General features: G+C 46.1%; 1 protein-coding gene across 3 annotated transcripts in view; it reads right to left on the bottom strand.

Moving 5' to 3' along the window:
- LOC126470374 (GTP-binding protein Di-Ras2) overlaps positions 1-19,214 on the bottom strand; it is an 879,000-nt gene that overhangs the window by 116,182 nt on the left and 743,604 nt on the right. For all 3 annotated transcript variants that reach the window (XM_050098197.1, XM_050098198.1, XM_050098196.1), the window contains one exon: positions 14,495-14,649. In XM_050098197.1, coding sequence (XP_049954154.1) covers positions 14,495-14,632 — 138 coding nt within the window. In that variant the 5' untranslated portion in view covers positions 14,633-14,649. The remainder of the gene's footprint in view (positions 1-14,494; positions 14,650-19,214) is intronic.

Raw genomic sequence — 19,214 nt, 5'->3', positions numbered from 1 at the left:
TTCCTGGGCAGAATCCAGGTACAGTATGCAAAATCGAAATTGGAAATATCTCCCCGAACATAAGAGGAAATGTATTTGACCACTCACTCGAATATACAGCACATGGAGAGAGAGAGAGAGAGAGAGAGAGAGAGAGAGAGAGAGAGAGAGAGAGATGGTTCAAATGGCTCTGAGCACCAAGGGGCTTAACATCTGAGGTCATCAGTCCCCTAGAACTTAGAACTACTTAAACCTAACTAACATAAGGTCAGCCCACACATCCATGCCCGAGGCAGGATTCGAACCTGCGACCGTAGCAGTAGCGCGGTTCCAGACTGAAGCGCCTAGAATCGCTGTCACAGAGGTAGGCCAGAGAGAGAGAGAGAGAGAGAGAGAGAGAGATGTTCTGCCTATAGAGCTGGCCGTTTAAGTCAAGATCCTCGGAAAGTATAACATACAACGTATACGGCACAGTCGCCTCTGAAGCATGCACAGAGCCTACGGTTACAGGAGGCTCACCAGTCCTTAGGTCAGCATCTCGGGGTCTGCGAGGCCCGTAGATTGTCAAAGATTCCTAAAGTTGTTGCTATTTGCCCCGGCATTAGAGGTGTGAATGGCTTATCGAATGACATAGCAGCGATGTACTCAGTAAAATCGTGCTTTTCACTTGGGCACAGGGGTGTGTGGCAGTAGTTGTTGTTTTCGTAGCCAGCAAACATTGAATTATCAGGAAACAAAATGCATGCTATGCTTTTGACATAAGCAATTACCGGCTGCGACAACTACAACGATCACCAAATAAATCAAATGACCTCATGTAAGCAATACAATAAGAACATGTGCAAGAAGCAGAAGTTCGTGTTTCTGCCATTCTGCGACTCTGTGTCGGGTACCATAAACGGCCTTCGGAAGAGAGACAAATCTGTCTTCATGTCACTGTGAAAAATCCGCCATCTATTAAGACCAGTAAACGGTGTGGTAGGCCTCATAAAACAGGGGGTTTACAAAATATTTTGCAAGTGCGGACAAACAGTGTGTACCACGGAACAAGACAAGACGGAGCGTGAGAGGCTGCATCATCTACGCTAGCACAAAAAGTCCACAACAGCTGGACAATTTCTGGTAAACGGTCACCAGACGAAGTTTGACGGTATGTACTGCTTGTCGTGATTCACTCTAGTGGCTTTTGGGACTGGGTGGTCATAGAGTGACAAATAACTCACAACCTCCTTAAGAGAGACGGCTGCCTACAGCTTAGTGCAGCGATCGTGAGATTCAATCAGACGCATCGAACCCGAAGTCAATGTATGCACATATATGACGATACCGAGTGATCCGCTGACGTGACAGCGTATATAAGGGCGTACCAACAGCCCATTTGCAGTAATTCCACTTCACAACGGCCCAGGAAAACTTTTTAAAGTGTCATAAGCTTTCAACCCACGTGACGTGCATACAAGCCAGAGGACATTTTATTTAATTAGCAGCCATGATTTTCAAAATGCTTTGAAGTTTAGGGTGGCATTTTTACGTATGAAACATGAAGAAAATTCAACAACAAAACAAGTCCATTAGTGGCATTTTAGATGATTACTTTACCGACATCATTAATAATATGTCACATGCTAATAAAAAGTTTGTGCTTTGAATGGTTTATATGAAATGAAACGAGCATTTGGCGTCACTGGCCGGGAGGCCCCTTACGGGGCAGGTCCTGCCGCCTTGGTGCAGGTCTTATTACATTCGACGCCACACTGGGCGACCTGCGCGCCGGTTAGGGATGAAATGATAATGAAGACAGCGCAACACCCAGTCCCTGAGCGGAGAAAATCCTCTACCCAGGCGGGAATCGAACCCGAGCCCGTACGACGGCAATCAGTCACGCTGACCACTCAGCTATCGGGGCGGACAATGGTTTATACGATAATTTCTTAATATATGTTTCTTTCCGACTGTCTATTGTCAGTGTCATCACTCTCGCAGTTTGGCTTGCTGTCAGGTTCTGATTTTACTACTCATGTGACATACACATCCGAATGGTACGGAAATCCGTAGATGGGATGTACATGTTTCCTTAGACAGCAAAATTATTACAGTTTCAGAATAACTGGAATGATTTATTCAAGAGAAAGAGCTTCACAAATTGAGCAGGTCAATAACACGTTGGTCCATCACTGATCCTTATGAAAGCATTGATTGATAGAGTTGTTGGATGTCCTCCTGAGATCGTCAAAATCAGAGCTGGTTGGAGTGTCCTGCCCATAATGTTCCGAACATCCTCAAATGGGGAGACATTCTGCAGTCTTGCTGGCCAAGATAGGGTTTGGCAAGCACAAAGGCAAGCTATAGAAACGCTCGCTGTGTGCGGGCGGACATTGTCCTACTGAAATGTAAGCACAGGACAATAAAACTGGGCGTAGAATATCGTCGACGTGCCGCTGTGTTGTAAGAGTTCCTCAGATGACAACCAAAGGGGTCCGGCAATGAAAAGAAATGGCACCCCAGACCACCACTTCTGGTTGTCAAGCAGTATGGAAGGCGACACTCAGGTTGGAAAGACAGCACTGTCCAGGGCGTCTCCAGATACGTCTTCGCCGGTCATCGGGGCTCACTTCGAAGCAAAACTCATCACTCATGACAATTATACTCCAGTCAATGACATTCCAGACCGAGAACATGTCTGGAGACGTCCAGGACAGCGGTGGGATAACAACCTGAGTGTTGCCCGCCATACGGCCCGACAACCAGTAGTGGCTCTCTGGGGTGTCGTATCTTATCACAGCAGCACCCTTTTGGTTGTTATCCGCGGCACCCTTGCAGCACAGAGATACGTTGATGATATTTCTCACCCCGTTTTGTTGCTCTTCATGGCTTACATTTAAGCAACATAATGCCTTCGTGCACACGGCTAGAGCCTCTACTGCTTGTCTTCGTGCTTATCAAACCCTACTTTGGCCAGCAAGGTCGCCGGATCTCTCCCCCGTTGAGAACGTTTGCAGCATCATGGGCATCTACATCTACATGGATACTCTGCAAATCACATTTAAGTGCCTGGCAGAGGGTTCATCGAACCACCTTCAAAACTCTATTATTAAAAAAAAAAAAAAAGTGGTTCAAATGGCTCTGAGCACTATGGGACTTAACTTCTGAGGTCATCAGTCCCCTAACCTAAGGACATCACACACATCCATGCCCGAGGCAGGATTCCAACCTGCGACCGTAGCGGTCGCGCGGTTCCAGACTGTAGCGCCTAGAACCGCTCGGCCACTCCGGCCGGCTCTATTATTCCAATGTCGTATAGCGCGCGGAAAGAACGAACAGCTATATCTTTCCGTACGATCTCCGATTTCCCTTATTTTATCGTGGTGATCGTTTCTCCATATGTAGGTCGGTGTCAGCAAAAAATTTTCTCATTCGGAGGAGAAAGTTAGTGATTGGAATTTCGTGAGAAGATTATACCGCAACGAAAAACGCCTATATTTTAATGGTGTCTAGCCGAAATCATGAATCATTTCAGTGACACTCTCTCCCATAATACAAAACGTGCTGCCGTTCTTTGAATTTTTTTGATGTAGTCCGTCAATCCTGTCTGGTGAGGATCCCACACCGCGCAGCAGTATTCTAGAAGAGGACGGACGAGCTTAGTGTAGGCAGTCCTTTTACTAGATCTGTTACATTTTCTAAGTGTCCTGCCAATAAAACGCAATCTTTGGTTAGCCTTCCCCACGACATTTTCTAAGTGTTTCTTCCAATGTAAGTTGTTCGTATTTGTAATTCCTAGGTATTTAGTTGAATTTACAGCCTTTAGATTTGACTGAAATATCGTGTAACCGAAGTTTAGCGGATTCCATTTAGCACTCATGTGGATGACCTCACACTTGTTGTTATTTAGGGTCAACTGCCAATTTTCGCACCATTCAGATATCTTTTCCAAATCGTTTTGCAGTTTGTTTTGATCTTATGATGACTTTATAAGTAGATAAACGACAGCGTCATCTGCAAACAACCTAAGACGGCTGCTCAGATTGTCTCCCAAAAATGAGGAACAGCAAAGATCCTCTAACACTACCTTGGGGATCACCATAAATCACCTCTGTTTTACTCGATGACTTTCCGTCAATTACTACGAACTGTGACCTCTCTGACAGGAAATCACAAATCCAGTCACATAACTGAGGCGATATTCCATAAGCACGCAATTTCACTATAAGTCGCTTGTGTGGTACAGTGTCAAAAGCCTTCCGTAAATCTAGAAATACAGAATCAATCTGAAATCCCTTGTCAAAAGCACTCATCACTTCATGCGAATAAAGAAATAGTTGTGTTTCACAAGAACAATGTTTTCTAAATCCATGTTGACTGTGTATCAATAGACCGTTTTCTTCGAGGTAATTAACAATATTTGAATACAATATATGTTCGAAAATCCTGCTGCATATCGACGTTCATGATGTGGGCCAGTAATTTAGTGGATTACTCCTACTACCTTTGTTAAATATTGATGTGACCTGTGCAACTTTCCAGTCTTTGGGCACGGATCTTTCGTCGAGCGAACGATTGTATATGATTGTTAAGTATGGAGCTAATGCATCAGCATGCTCTGAATGGGATCTATTGGTATACAGTCAGGGCCAGAAGATTTGCTTTTGTTAAGTGATTTAAGCTGCTTCACTACTCCGAGGATATTTACTTCTATTTTAATCATGTCGGCAGCTGTTGTTGATTCGAATTCTGGAATATTTACTTCGTCTAATGCCACCAGAATCTCTTAGGGTATTCTGCCAGGTTTCCGGGAAAAGTTTCGTAGTGGAAACTATTATAAGCATCTCGCATTGAAGTGCGCGCTAAATCTCGAGCTTCTGTAAAAGATCGTCAACCTTGGGGATTTTGCGTCTGTTTAAATTTGGCATGTTTGTTTCGTTGTTTCTGTAACAGTGTTCTGGCCCGTCTTAGTACCAAGGAGGATCAGCTCCGTCGTTTGTTAATTTATTTCGTATAAATCTCTCAATTGCTGCCGATACTATTTCTTTGAATTCAAGCCACATCTGGGTTACACTTATATTATTAATTTGGAAGGAGTGGAGATTGTCCCTCAGGAAAGAAGTAAGTGACTTCTTATCTGCTATTTTGAATAGGTATATTTTTCGTTTATTTTTGGAGGATTTGGGAGTTACAATATTCAATCTCGCTACGACAGCCCTGTGTTCACTAATCCCTGTATCCGTTTTGATGCTTGTTATTAACTCAGGATTTTTGTTGCTAAGGGGATTTTGATGACCTAACATGCCAATTGGACAGAATCTGGCACGATATCCCTCAGGAGAACATCCACCAACCCCGTCAATCAATGCCAAGCCTAGTAAGCGCTTGCGTAAGGGCCAAAGGTCGACCAGCGCGATACTGAGTTGCTCAGTTTATGAAATTCGTTCTCTTTACTAAAACTGAAATTGTAATGCTTTGTTTGTTTGTGTATGTGCATCACTTCTATCAATTTCCGTCCCATTCGGGTAAGTGCCTCATGGTGCGTCGTGCACATTGGTTGCTCAGCGGAACGGTTAAGGTACTGCCCTCACATTCTAATTGTTAGGAAAATGACTTCGGTCATTATTTTTATTCAATTAATTGGGTTAAATGTAATTTTTTATTGCTATTCATGTGTCACATCGTTAACTTTTTAAATTGCTCTCAGCTTTTCTCCCGATTATTTTTCCACTTGTATCTTCGTGTACCTGAATTTAATTATTTTTATTTATTCATCGGAATATTTACACATTTGAAACTGTCAACGTATGGGTTTAAAATCAAACACGAAATAATCTATTTACAATTACCGTGCAGTGGTGTCAAAAATGTATTTTCCGTTACAAGATGTACATTTTTTGGGTGCTTAAAGCCATACAAACTTTTTAAACATTAATGCTTATTCCACTATGGATAAAGTAATGCAGGTGAAGATTTAAACGAAATAAGGAATTATATACAAAAAACGAAATTCAGCTAACATGATGAACGGAAATAATGAATGCAATAACATGGACAAAAATATTGGATGACAAAACGGAAGAAATTTAATCGAAGCTAATACATGAAAGTAATTAAAATCACATACATAAAGATTCCAAGTGGAAAAAGAAGATACGAAGAAATAATGAAAGCTGTTGGAAAAGTTTATACGTTGATTGAAATGATGTGAGAAATGAACAGAAATAAAAAAAATACATTTAACCCAATTAAACAGTAACAGTAATGACCAAAATCAATTTCATAAAGTTTAAAAATAAGCAATTTCAGAGCACCTGACAAGTTTCGAACCCACGACCTTATGATTGTGAACTCAGTACCTTTTTAATTTATTTTTATATATGTGGAATTTGTATTTACTTTATACCACAACGAAAATAAATGTACCTAGGACCACATCGTGCTCTGAGTAAACAAAACAAATATCTCGGTACTCTCCTACACTGAGATAATATACAGGGTGAGTCACTAACTATTGCCACCTAGAATAGCTCCGAAAGTGTGATAGGAGCTGAAAAGTTTGTGGGCCAAAATTTGCATGGGACAACGAGGGCCATAATATGACGTTGGTTTTTTGTTGCTAGGTGAGGTCGCTTCAGAGATATGAAGGTCAACTTTGTTTTTTTAAATGGGATGGTATAGTTTGGTACATATTTCTGATAGCGGCTATCGAGACGAATCCAATGATGTGTAACAGTAAGGTCTTTGAAGGTCAACGAAGGTCACAAATGTAGCATGAACGTCCATTTACAGAAGGTGTTCGAAGTGATGATCATTAGCGTCAATGCAGTGCTGCAATCTTCTTATCATGGATTGAGTGGTATCCCTTATCACATCGGCACTTATCGAAACACATGTTCTGACAATTCTCTCTCGCATATCTTCAGGTGTAGTTGGAACGTCTTTATGAACAGTGTCTTTTACGAATCTCCACAAGAAAAAATCCAGGGGCGTCAAGTCTGGCGAACGAGCCGGCCACGACACATCTCCTCCGCGTCGAATCCAACGATTTGGGAATTGTCTCTGCAACTCATTTCTAGTTATCAGCGAAAAATGTGCCGGACACCCATCGTGTTGGTACCACATTGTGTTCCTTGTTCCTAAAGGTATTTCTTCAAATAACAGACCAATTTTTTCTTGCAGGAATGTGGTGTACTTCCTACCATTAAGATGTCCTTCGATGAAATAGGGGCCTATAATTCTGTCCTCCAGAACCCCACACCATATACATTCACCGCCCACGGTTTTTGGTGTGAAACTTGCCGCAGCCAACATGGATTGTCAGTTGCCCAATAATGCATGTCATGCAGATTAGCATTTCCATGGTTCGTCAACAAATAAAATCAAATTAATAAATGTATCATCCCCCTGAATCTGAAATTGAGCCCATCGGCACATTCAATGCGACGCATACAATCCGCACCTGTTAATTCTTAGTGGAGACTGATATGGTAAGGATGATATTTATGGTAATGCAGAACACGAACAACACTACTCTGGCTCATGCCAGATTCCCTTGCGATTTGAAGCGAATTAACACAAGGATCCAGAACGCTCCTTAGTAACTTTCCTTTGTCGGATAGGTTTCCGATGCATTAAAGATCCAGTTGTTCTCAATTTATCATAGACATATTTAAATGTTCGACGTGTAGAGGAGTACGTTGAGAATATCTCTCAGCGTAAAGAACTCTAGCTCTCACTGAATTTTGTTGGCATTCTGCGTAAAAGAGAAGCATATCGACTTGTTCTTCGAAGGAATACATAATTCACATTCACTTGATTCGACAATACTAGTCTTATCGCTCCTATTAGTGTTGTATTGCGAAACCGTCGAATGGGGTTTATGTGTCAATGGCACCTTAGATGGATACGCCGTATTCGGCGAATATTTACTATTTGCACGATATACGGGAGAAAACTGTCAGAGTATGTACTTCGATAAGTGCCGACGTGATAAGGAATGCCACTCAATCCATGATAAGAAGATTGCAGCACTGCATTGTAATTAATGGTCATCACTTCGAACACCTTCTGTAAATGGACGTTCACGCCACCTTTTTGAACTTCATTGACCTTCAAAGATCCATCATTGGATGCGCCTCGATAGCCGCTATCAGAAAATAAGTAACAAACTATAGCATCCCATTGATACAAACGAAGTTGATCTTCATATCTCTGACTCGATCCCACCTAGCAACAAAAAACCAACGTCGTGTTATGGCTCCCGTTGTCCCATGCAACTTTTGTTCCACAAACGTTTCAGCTACTATCATACTTCCGGAGTTATTCTAGGTGGCAATAGTTAGTGACTCACCCTGTACATGGGGAAACGAAAAACGTGCTTCTTACACGAAGCAGAAGGGTGTGTTACTACTCTCCTTACGCTTCATCATCCGGTTATGTCTTCACGCATGTCGTATGTTATTCCACCGGTAATCGGACATGTTCTTGTCAGTTCAGTCAATGGGTATCTTCTCCTACCTGTTGATGGTACAGCTGCGTGGACGATCGCATAGGGCACTCCCAAAGTAATTAGAAAAATACTGTCCATATTTTGGGTTCCGTACAAACTTGCAATGACGTTCTTGTAGTTAGTTGCAAAAATCCAATACATCTTTAGGTCCATCGTGAAATAAGTATTGTACAACATGCCTACGGACCCACGTGACTGCGTTGGTTTTGGTGCGCGGGGAATACTGTTCATCCAGAAATAGTAGAAGCCGAGGTGTGATGTGCTCCAGAGTCAGTCGTAGAAAATACGACGAAATTTGTCGCACCAACCGCCATACGTCTTCTGCTGCGCCACATGTGAGGCGGTGCTCGTCCGTGTCCGGTACTCCGCAGTCAGCACATAGAGGCGAGTCCGACACATTTATCTTGTGGAGGCGTGATCGGGTGATCCGTTTACCGTTGACTGTGATGTACGATGTGGATCGGACGTCTGTGTCCAGTGTAACCGTGTGTATCGTCCACCACACCACCTTCAAACTAACCTGCGGGTTTCTGGTCTCCACGATGCTTGGCTGGCGCCTCTGCTGTAGGACGCGATATATGTACCGCGCCGACGCCTGCTTTGTCGGTGGTACTGCGATACGGACATAACTGTGTTCACTGAAGTGCCTGAAATAATAAAAGGCTGGAGGTATGTCTTGCGTCGTCAGTGGGGGCATAGGGGAGGACGGAGCTAATGACTACAGCAGCAAACCTGTCAAACTCTCCGAGTGGTGGCGTCACAGTTTGATGTGCGAACCTTGTCATCCCTGTGAATCTGAAGTTGAGCCCATCGGCACATTCAGTGCGATGCACACAACAATCCGTACCAGTTTATTCTATTCCGCTCTGTCTTGGACATAGACTGGGCCAAGACCTCCTCTTTCTGGAGGAAGAGTCAGCAACTTATAATTGACTTTGAAGAGCATGCCTGTACTGATGTAGGCTCCGAGTGCCGCTAATAGACGTCGAGACATCAGTAACGGTACTGGAAGGACACGCGCTACGTGTGGAAGGCGTGACGCGAGGTAAACATTGACGAAATGTGTCCTCTGAAAAATGTGAAGGGTCCGCGGACGAAGGTTGGAGATCTTGACCCGAATTTGTTGTAACAAGCGGCGGTAGTTAAGGGCCGCAGTGCGTCGTATGTCGTCGTGAAACTCTGTTCCGAGACAAAAAAATGGTTCAAATGGCTCTGAGCACTATGGGACTCAACTGCTGAGGTCATCAGTCCCCTAGAACTTAGAACTAGTTAAACCTAACTAACCTAAGGACATCACACACATCCATGCCCGAGGCAGGATTCGAACCTGCGACCGTAGCGGTCTCGCGGTTCCAGACTGCAGCGCCAGAACCGCGCGGCCACTTCGGCCGGCCGAGACATTTGATAGTGACACTACGCTGTAGGGGATCGACACACGCTGGGGTCAACCCGTCTCTTTATGGCCATGGCGACCGAATTGGTGACGTTGAGACAGCTGCCGGAAGCCACACCGTATGTGGTAATCCATTGTAGTGCGCTGGTTACTTCGGCGCGATTGCGGAGCAAGAGAACCAGATCGTCCGCATATGCTGTACAACGAAATGTGACGTCACGTAAGGTGAGTCCGGTGAGGCGTTGACGGAGGCCGCAGAGGAGCGGTTCCAGTGCCAGAGCGCAGAGTAAGATCGACAAGGGGCAGCCTTGACGCACCGATCTGAAAATCGGGAGGGACTTCTTGAGACGCCCGTTAAGGGGCACCTTGGCAATCGTCCCTCTGAGGAGGAGCATCACGACGTTTGTGAATTGCTGTGGGTACTGCATGTGTTGGAGAACGGACGTTAGGTACGCGTGATCCACTCGATCGAAAGCTTGGTTAAAATCTAGTGATGACAGCGCTCCCGTGATGAGGCGTGCCCTCGCTAGGGCTAGTATGTCACGATATCGAGACAGTGCTATGTGGATGTTTTTGATACCCCCTAGGCAAGCCTGATCTGGTGAGATGACGTGAGGCAGGGTTGCTAATAGTCTGGTGTGTATCTTCATGTCGCAGTTGACGAATGTTAAAGGGCGGTAATCATGTACTCGAGCCCCACCTTTAGGTTTATAAACCGGAATAATTATTCCTTCTACGAAGGGCGTGCGGAGCGGCACCGAGGGGGAAATAAGTTCCTGACAGATGGCTGTCAACTTGGGAGCCAGTAAATACTGGAAAGTTCTATAAAACTCCACAGGGAGCCCGTTAGGGCCGAGAGACTTGTTCGCCGCTCCTTTACCTATGGCGTCGATAACTTCGTCTTCCGTAATGTCGTTCAATAATTCAGTTTTTAAATTCTGTGGGACAATACCATAAACCAGTCGTGAGACTCCTGTCAGCGTCGTCGGGTCGGAACATTGAGCAGAATAAAGTCGTGCGTAATGGTCGAAGAAGGCTGCACCAACATCGCGTTGTGTGGCGTCGTGACGGCCGTCCTCAGTAGTGATGGCCTGAATCAGCGCCCATCTTCGCAGTTTAATTTCTCGAAAGACGTCGTACGTTGTGGGTCGTTCCGTTGCGAGTCTGTCATGTGTTCGGGCTCGGACGATCGTCCCTTTGAGGTGTCGGCACATATGGCCTACGATCTGTGCCTTCGCACACTGTACTGTTATCTCTTGTTCATGTGTGGGTGGCAAGGAGGCACAATCGTGAAGGACGGTGAAATAAAAATCAAGGGTATGCCGCCTCCAAGCAGTGGTCTAACGACCATACGTAATAAAGGTTCTCCGTAGGGCCGGCTTGGTGCAGTTTAATCACCAACTGATCGATTTAGGATACGTCGGGAGGCGGCGGACGCACGAACTCCACGTATCCTCGATGGCGTGTCGACAATCCGGAGAAGCGAGATGAGCAAGGTTTAATTTCCAGGTATGTCGGCTGCGCCACACCCGTTGGCGACGAAGGGTGACGACACGTATATAGGCCACATGAACAGAAAAGGATATTGGCCACACCTCCGCGCCGCTCACTGTTGCTGCGAGAGAACTGGCGACATAAATCCTATCAATGCGACTAGACGAGTGGCTCGTGAAAAGAATATATCCCAGTCGATTTACTCGGACATGTTCCCGTGTATCTACCAGCTGGAGATTGCTGATGAGTGTCCCAAGTCCGGGGCACGGTGAATGGCATGGCAGCTAATCTTTGGGTGCTTGGGTACTACTGAAATCGCCCCTAATACCAAGTCATCGAACCTGCCCTGAAAAAGCGGTGCTACTCCTTCTGCGAAGAAGAGCGATCGGCCACGACGACGATCGTACTTCGTCCGCCTACAGGCCCTCCCTGAGGAGACTCCTTAGTTAGTTGGTGAGGTGTGCGACACATGACCCTTGTAACCATACATACCCGGGAAATCGGCGACGAAGACTTGGAGAAAGATAACGTCAACGGCTGCTGCACTGAGCATGTCTTGGAGTAGCGACAACTTCGTACATATCCGAATGGTGTTTATGTTGATGGACGATAAGCGATAGGTCTGTAGATCGTCTCCTGCAATGGGGGCCGCCGTCAGCGTCACCGTAAAAGTTGGGGCCTGGAATCTGCAGGCCGCGTCCGCACCGTCATCTGTTGCTACTCGGGAGGGGCTGAGGTGTAGGAGGAGAGACCTCTCTCTTCATCCACCACAGCGGGCGCAGAATCGTCTTCAATGTCATCCGCCCAAGCTTCGTAAGTTAACAGTGGCTGCGGTAGAACACTTGTGAGCTGAGTGACCAAGGGTGATCCGGCCGGAGTAGCCGAGCGGTTCTAGGCGCTACTGCCTGGAACCGCGAGACCGCTACGGTCGCAGGTTCGAATCCTGCCTCGATCATGGATGTGTGTGATGTCCTTGGGTTGGTTAGGTTTAGGTAGTTCTAAGTTTTTTTTTTTTTTTTTTTTTTTTTACGGTGACGCTGACGGCGGCCCCCATTGCAGGAGTTCTAGGGGACTGATGACCTCAGAAGTTAAGTCCCATAGTGCTCATAGCCATTTGAACCATTTTTTTGGACCAAGGATGAATCCGCAGTTGTTTCTGGTTAAGTACCAGTGGGGGCGCTGTGCTTGTGATCTGTTTTCCGAGAGAGCGGCAACGGGTTTGTCGAAATCAGAGAAAGTAACAGGTGAGGGCAATCCTGTGTCATCCATTTTTCTCGCCTCGTCGGCTGTCCGGTTGTCAACTGGAGATGACGTCCGCTAGAGGCAATCGTCTGAGGGTATGCGACGTCGCCTTTTATGTTTCCTCGATGACCTTTGCTTGCGGGTGTGGGTTTCTGTGTTCGAAGGAGCGTGTGGTTCCCGCATCGCAACCCCCTCAGGGAAAAAAAGCAGAGGTCGGTACAACTTTTTGCGTCGCGTTCCATTCTTTCGTGTCGATGGAGTCGATGGGTGGCTATCTGCAATCTCTGTGGACTCCGTAATGATGTTTGTCAATCCAGGACTTGCGACGGGTGCGCATTCTAACGCTTCCTGTCTCCCAAGAGCCATTCGTCTGCCATGACGGTCGATCGTGTCACCCCTGCGTAATTGAAGGGGAGAGACGTGAGCGTAGGAGGTGGTGCCGTGTCATCTAATGGAATTTTTGTAACCCGACGTTGAATACATGCCGAGCGTACATGACCCTCCTAGCCACAACCAGAATAAGTATGAGGCTGTCCATCGTACATTTCGATTGTTCGACATCCACCTATGACTAAGTAGGATGGCACGTGTTTCCTTAATTCAATTTTGACTTGTCAGACGCCGTTGAGGACCTGGTATGTCTCGAAGGTGTTCCGTTTTTCGGCCACGTTTGCTAATTACCGTCCCATACTGGCGGAAAGCTGCGGTAACTATGTCCGGCGGCGTAATACTAGTCCTGCATTGTCAACGGTAACCGCCCCGATATGACAATCGGAGTGTTTGAACTTGAGAGTATTCGCACGTCTGCTCACAACAGCGTGACATAACTCTTTCGTACAGAAAAGCTACCATAAAGATCAGCTTCCAGCCTGACCACGCAAGACCACGAGCTTTTGAAATCGAACGATTCATCCGTGACGAAGATCAAATACCACCACTGCACGTCATCGGTATCCACTTATCCATCGCAAGTAGCGTTGCTTATGTCAACATGGTTGATGAAGAGTTATGTCACGCTGTTGTAAGCAGATGTGCGAATACTCTCAAGTTCAAACACTCCGATTGTCATATCGGGGCGGTTACCGTTGACAATGCAGGACTAGTATTACGCCGCCATGTTGACATAAGCAACGCTACTTGCGATGGATAAGTGGATACCGATGACGTGCAGTGGTGGTATTTGATCTTCGTCACGGATGAATCGTTCGATTTCAAAAGCTCGTGGTCTTGCGTGGTCAGGCTGGAAGCTGATCTTTATGGTAGCTTTTCTGTACGAAAGAGCGACTCAGTGTCCGAGGACGTGAGTACTAGCTGCGACGAGGAAGTAAACAAACTACGCGCGCTCACGACTCTGCGGACGGGACGTAAATAAGACGTCCTCGTCGCTCACCTACGGAAAGCAGACTGCGCACCTTAAACGTTACAATGCGCAACCAGTTTGTTATACAATATTTTATAGCTGTATACTACCCAGCGAAATTCCGAAATTCTGTTTTGTCGATTACTCGAAAACGAGGATCTACCAGGGTGAATATCTGTAGGGTGTGATACTTGGGACCCTAACTTAAATCACCGTACAGATGATTTCCAAAAGTACGTCCCATCGCTGGGAACTTCTCCTTGTTAGAGTGCATTTCGATAAAACAAATAGCCTTAATAGTGTCAAAGGGATTTACAAAGAAAAGTAATGCTTTGCCAGAAGAAATGTGTGTTTCATACCTAAAGTATTCTATATAGTGCGCTTCTTCCTGGGAGGAATGATAAACATTAACGTTAAAATTTGAACCTATCATAATTTGTGAATATTTAATTGCTCTGTCTTTTTTTTATTCATTGCTAGATTGTAGTGACATTATCTGAAAACTGCAGTGTCGACGTGGTTGACTACTGACCTGCCTGTAAGTGTCCTCGATCGTGGGAATGTAAGACTCGCGGAACGTGCCTTTGACGAATCGCAGCACGAGCGAGCTCTTCCCCACACCGCCAGCGCCGAACACCACTACACGATAATCGTTGCTCTGCTCCGGCATCCTGATCTGCACTGCCACTGCAACAGAAGGGACACAGCATCAAGTAATGATCAATCGCTAGCTTTCAACGCTACAGTTAGCCACCATAGGTCATCAACGTGATTTTTTTTCTTATTATGTATAGCTGTTTATTAATAACTTGCATCTAACGGTTTTACAGATCTTAATATGACACACTTTACATACCGCATGAGTAATTCGACAAGTAAAGTAACAAAAGTTGTCATTAAATAGCCACTTATGCACCAATACTGTAGTATGGCACATGCCTCATAGGTTTTCAGTAAGTACGAGGGGCTTTCAGTAAGTAACGCAACACTTTTTTTTGAAACCAGGTTGGTTTTGTTAGGGTTCCAATACCCCATATTATTCCAAACTCTTCTGTCTACATACCCCCATTTCTCAACATGATCTCCGTTCAATGCGAGGCCTTACGCCACCTGACTGGGAAGGCCTGCGTGCCCGCATGGCACCACTCTACTGATCGACGTCGGAACCAACGTCTTGCTGCATCAATAACCTCCCAATCATCCACGTACTGTTTCTCACAGAGAGCATCCTTCATTGGGCCAAAAAGATGGAAGGTGAAAGGTGCGAGATGGTGCTGTAGGGTGGATGAGGAGGAACATTCCAATGAAGGTTTGAGAGCTATCGAGAGTGCAGGCTTGTGTGAAACGTCCAGTTGAGCAACGAGGTGTATGACTGCGATACGTCGATCACTTCGAATGAGAGTGTCCGCACGTTTCAACATCGCAGGAGTTAGCTGTGTGCGGCCGGTCGGCACGCGGGGGCTCGGACAGGCATGCGCGACCTTGTTGCGATGATGACAGACACCTCAGCGTGTTTTTGTTCACTTTTGCAAGAGCCTATGAATATCTGCGATGTTATGGTTTTCTGGCAAAAGAAACTCAATGCCAGATCTCTGCTTGGAATGCACCTCGCTACAGACGTTACTTTGAAAGCTACGTGTAGCGCAGCCACCTGTCAGAACATCATGAAAGAGGGAATATTCCATGATGTTCCACAGCAAATTCCGCATTTTTTACCCGAAATCGGCCGAGAAAAATATGTGTTGCATTACTTATTGAAAGCCCCTCGTTGTCTTCTTTTTGAATATTTTGGATAGAACCTATTTACTGGAAACGTTTCTTACAGATAAGAAAATTATTTGGGCGCCGCCCAGTCCTGTAGATAATACACATCAGCATCTTCCACAAGAAACACAGTAACAGTTCACCTGTTTTGAGGGCTGAGTTTGGTCGGACGTTACTATTCGGAAACAAAATATAGGTTGAGAGAAGCCGGATCAGTTTCTGGGCAAGCTCTTTCAAACGGCTCTGAGTGTCTCGGTAATTAGTAGTGTTCACTGTAAAGAAGACGGGTAGAAGGACGCCCTCGTGACCTCGAAAGAACACTCTCTTAACTTCGATAACTGCTGGAATTTTTGATGAAGATGATATTTCTTTCCCTATAACAGAAGCTTTCATTCTACCCTACCTCTAGAAACTCCTAAACAGTCAGCGTAGCCTTAAGAGATAGGATGAACTGCGAGACATGTCTACATGTGCTAATTACTGGTGAGAAATACACTCCTGGAAATGGAAAAAAGAACACATTGACACCGGTGTGTCAGACCCACCATACTTGCTCCGGACACTGCGAGAGGGCTGTACAAGCAATGATCACACGCACGGCACAGCGGACACACCAGGAACCGCTGTGTTGGCCGTCGAATGGCGCTAGCTGCGCAGCATTTGTGCACCGCCGCCGTCAGTGTCAGCCAGTTTGCCGTGGCATACGGAGCTCCATCGCAGTCTTTAACACTGGTAGCATGCCGCGACAGCGTGGACGTGAACCGTATGTGCAGTTGACGGACTTTGAGCGAGGGCGTATAGTGGGCATGTGGGAGGCCGGGTGGACGTACCGCCGAATTGCTCAACACGTGGGGCGTGAGGTCTCCACAGTACATCGATGTTGTCGCCAGTGGTCGGTGGAAGGTGCACGTGCCAGTCGACCTGGGACCGGACCGCAGCGACGCACGGATGCACGCCAAGACCGTAGGATCCTACGCAGTGCCGTAGGGGACCGCATCGCCACTTCCCAGCAAATTAGGGACACTGTTGCTCCTGGGGTATCGGCGAGGACCATTCGCAACCGTCTCCATGAAGCTGGGCTACGGTCCCGCACACCGTTAGGCCGTCTTCCGCTCACGCCCCAACATCGTGCAGCCCGCCTCCGGTGGTGTCGCGACAGGCGTGAATGGAGGGACGAATGGAGACGTGTCGTCTTCAGCGATGAGAGTCGCTTCTGCCTTGGTGCCAATGATGGTCGTATGCGTGTTTGGCGCCGTGCAGGTGAGCGCGACAATCAGGACTGCATACGACCGAGGCACACAGGGCCAACACCCGGCATCATGGTGTGGGGAGCGATCTCCTACACTGGCCGTACACCACTGGTGATCGTCGAGGGGACACTGAATAGTGCACGGTACGTCCAAACCGTCATCGAACCCATCGTTCTACCATTCCTAGACCGGCAAGGGAACTTGCTGTTCCAACAGGACAATGCACGTCCGCATGTATCCCGTGCCACCCAACGTGCTCTAGAAGGTGTACGTCAACTACCCTGGCCAGAAAGATCTCCGGATCTGTCCCCCATTGAGCATGTTTGGGACTGGATGAAGCGTCGTCTCACGCGGTCTGCACGTCCAGCACGAACGCTGGTCCAACTGAGGCGCCAGGTGGAAATGGCATGGCAAGCCGTTCCACAGGACTACATCCAGCATCTCTACGATCGTCTCCATGGGAGAATAGCAGCCTGCATTGCTGCGAAAGGTGGATATACACTGTACTAGTGCCGACATTGTGCATGCTCTGTTGCCTGTGTCTATGTGCCTGTGGTTCTGTCAGTGTGATCATGTGATGTATCTGACACCAGGAATGTGTCAATAAAGTTTCCCCTTCCTGGGACAATGAATTCACGGTGTTCTTACTTCAATTTCCAGGAGTGTAACTGCTAAGAAAAAAATTCGATACATCGTGCCATTATCGAGTTCATAAACACTGAAATCAGTCAAGCAGGCCCTTGTGCGCGCAAATTCAAGTGGTCTGCAGCGCAAATTCAAGTGGTCCGCCAGAGACGGATCCCCAAACATGTACTTCGTTTGGTTTCCTGAACCGACCAAGAGAGCGATACAAAAATTAGGCTGGAACGGTTGTAAGAATTGGACCTGAGCCAAAGGCTGAGCGGTCTCGTGCGCTATCGACTGTTCTACGAAAGGACAGGTTGGTTGATTTGGGGAAGGGGACCAAAAAGCGAGTTCTTTCAAAAGAACCACCCCGGCATTTGCCTGAAGCGATTAAGGGAAATCACGATAAATGTAAATCAGGATGGCCGGACACGGGTTTGAGCCGTCGTCCTCCCGAATGGAAGTCCAGTGTGCGCTACGAGAGCAACTGACACTAATTGTATCAGGCAGGCCGCTTGAATTTGCGTGCGCAACTGACTGAATTGCTAAATACAATGCTAATTAACTCGGAAACGACGCAAAAATCGAATTTTTCCTTAATAATTATTTTTCAGCAGAACCTGCCACCTAACACGGTTACAGGCTTTTCAGACTGTTCCTGCCCGTCACGTATATGTCTTGACACTTCGGAGCTATAGCTATCACTGATATGTAAATAGAACGATGGAAATGTTAACTGCAGCACTCCTTAGTAATAAGGATCAGCGGCGGATTAATTGACCATCAAAATATATCTTTCCCATGGCAATACTGGTGTGTACAACTTGGTATATTTGAAAAGATAAGGACAGAAAGAAAATTTTCCGACCTAGCAGTGACAAATAGTACGTCTTAGGCCAGAAATGCACTTATTTTCGATATAATCGAACTTGAACTTTGTGCTACTCTTTCCTGAAATTTAGATTCCGTTCCGGATGTTATATTACGAAACATTTGTAAAATATGCATATATGAGTGTCGTAATACCTTCATAAGCCTGAAAACATTTCTTAGCTAACTAAGTGATTTCCGATGTTTGTTCCCAAACACGAGCTCTCGAACAGAATTCTATGCCGTAAAAGCATCTGCTGTAGACTAAGAGAAACTGTTACTGAAGTGCCGGCCGGAGTGGCCGTGCGGTTCTGGGCGCTACAGTCTGGAGCCGAGCGACCGCTACAGTCGCAGGTTCGAATCCTGCCTCGGGAATGGATGTGTGTGATGTCCTTAGGTTAGTTAGGTTTAATTAGGTCTAAGTTCTAGGCGACTGATGACCTCAGAAATTAAGTCGCATAGTGCTCAGTGCCATTTGAACCATTTTTTTGTTACTGAAGTAATTTTTGCATTTATAATAAAAAAGTATGTAATATAGTAGCAACGCTATAGTCGAACGACTGGTCTAATAGCAGAACATTACTTCCGGATGTAAGTGGTAGGGGAGAGACAGCTTATATGAAGTACAAACGAATAACATACGTTTTGTTTGAGCGGATGACTTGAATCGTGAGCTATAAACTGCTTGGAATGTACATGAATCTTTAGGGAACGTAATCAGCTTCAGATTTTGAAATTGTAGGC

This window comes from Schistocerca serialis, chromosome 3 (genome assembly GCF_023864345.2).
Source record: "Schistocerca serialis cubense isolate TAMUIC-IGC-003099 chromosome 3, iqSchSeri2.2, whole genome shotgun sequence".
Classification (NCBI taxonomy): domain Eukaryota; kingdom Metazoa; phylum Arthropoda; class Insecta; order Orthoptera; family Acrididae; genus Schistocerca; species Schistocerca serialis.
Note: the sequence above shows the minus strand (reverse complement) of the source record. Positions and strands in the feature narration are given on the sequence as shown.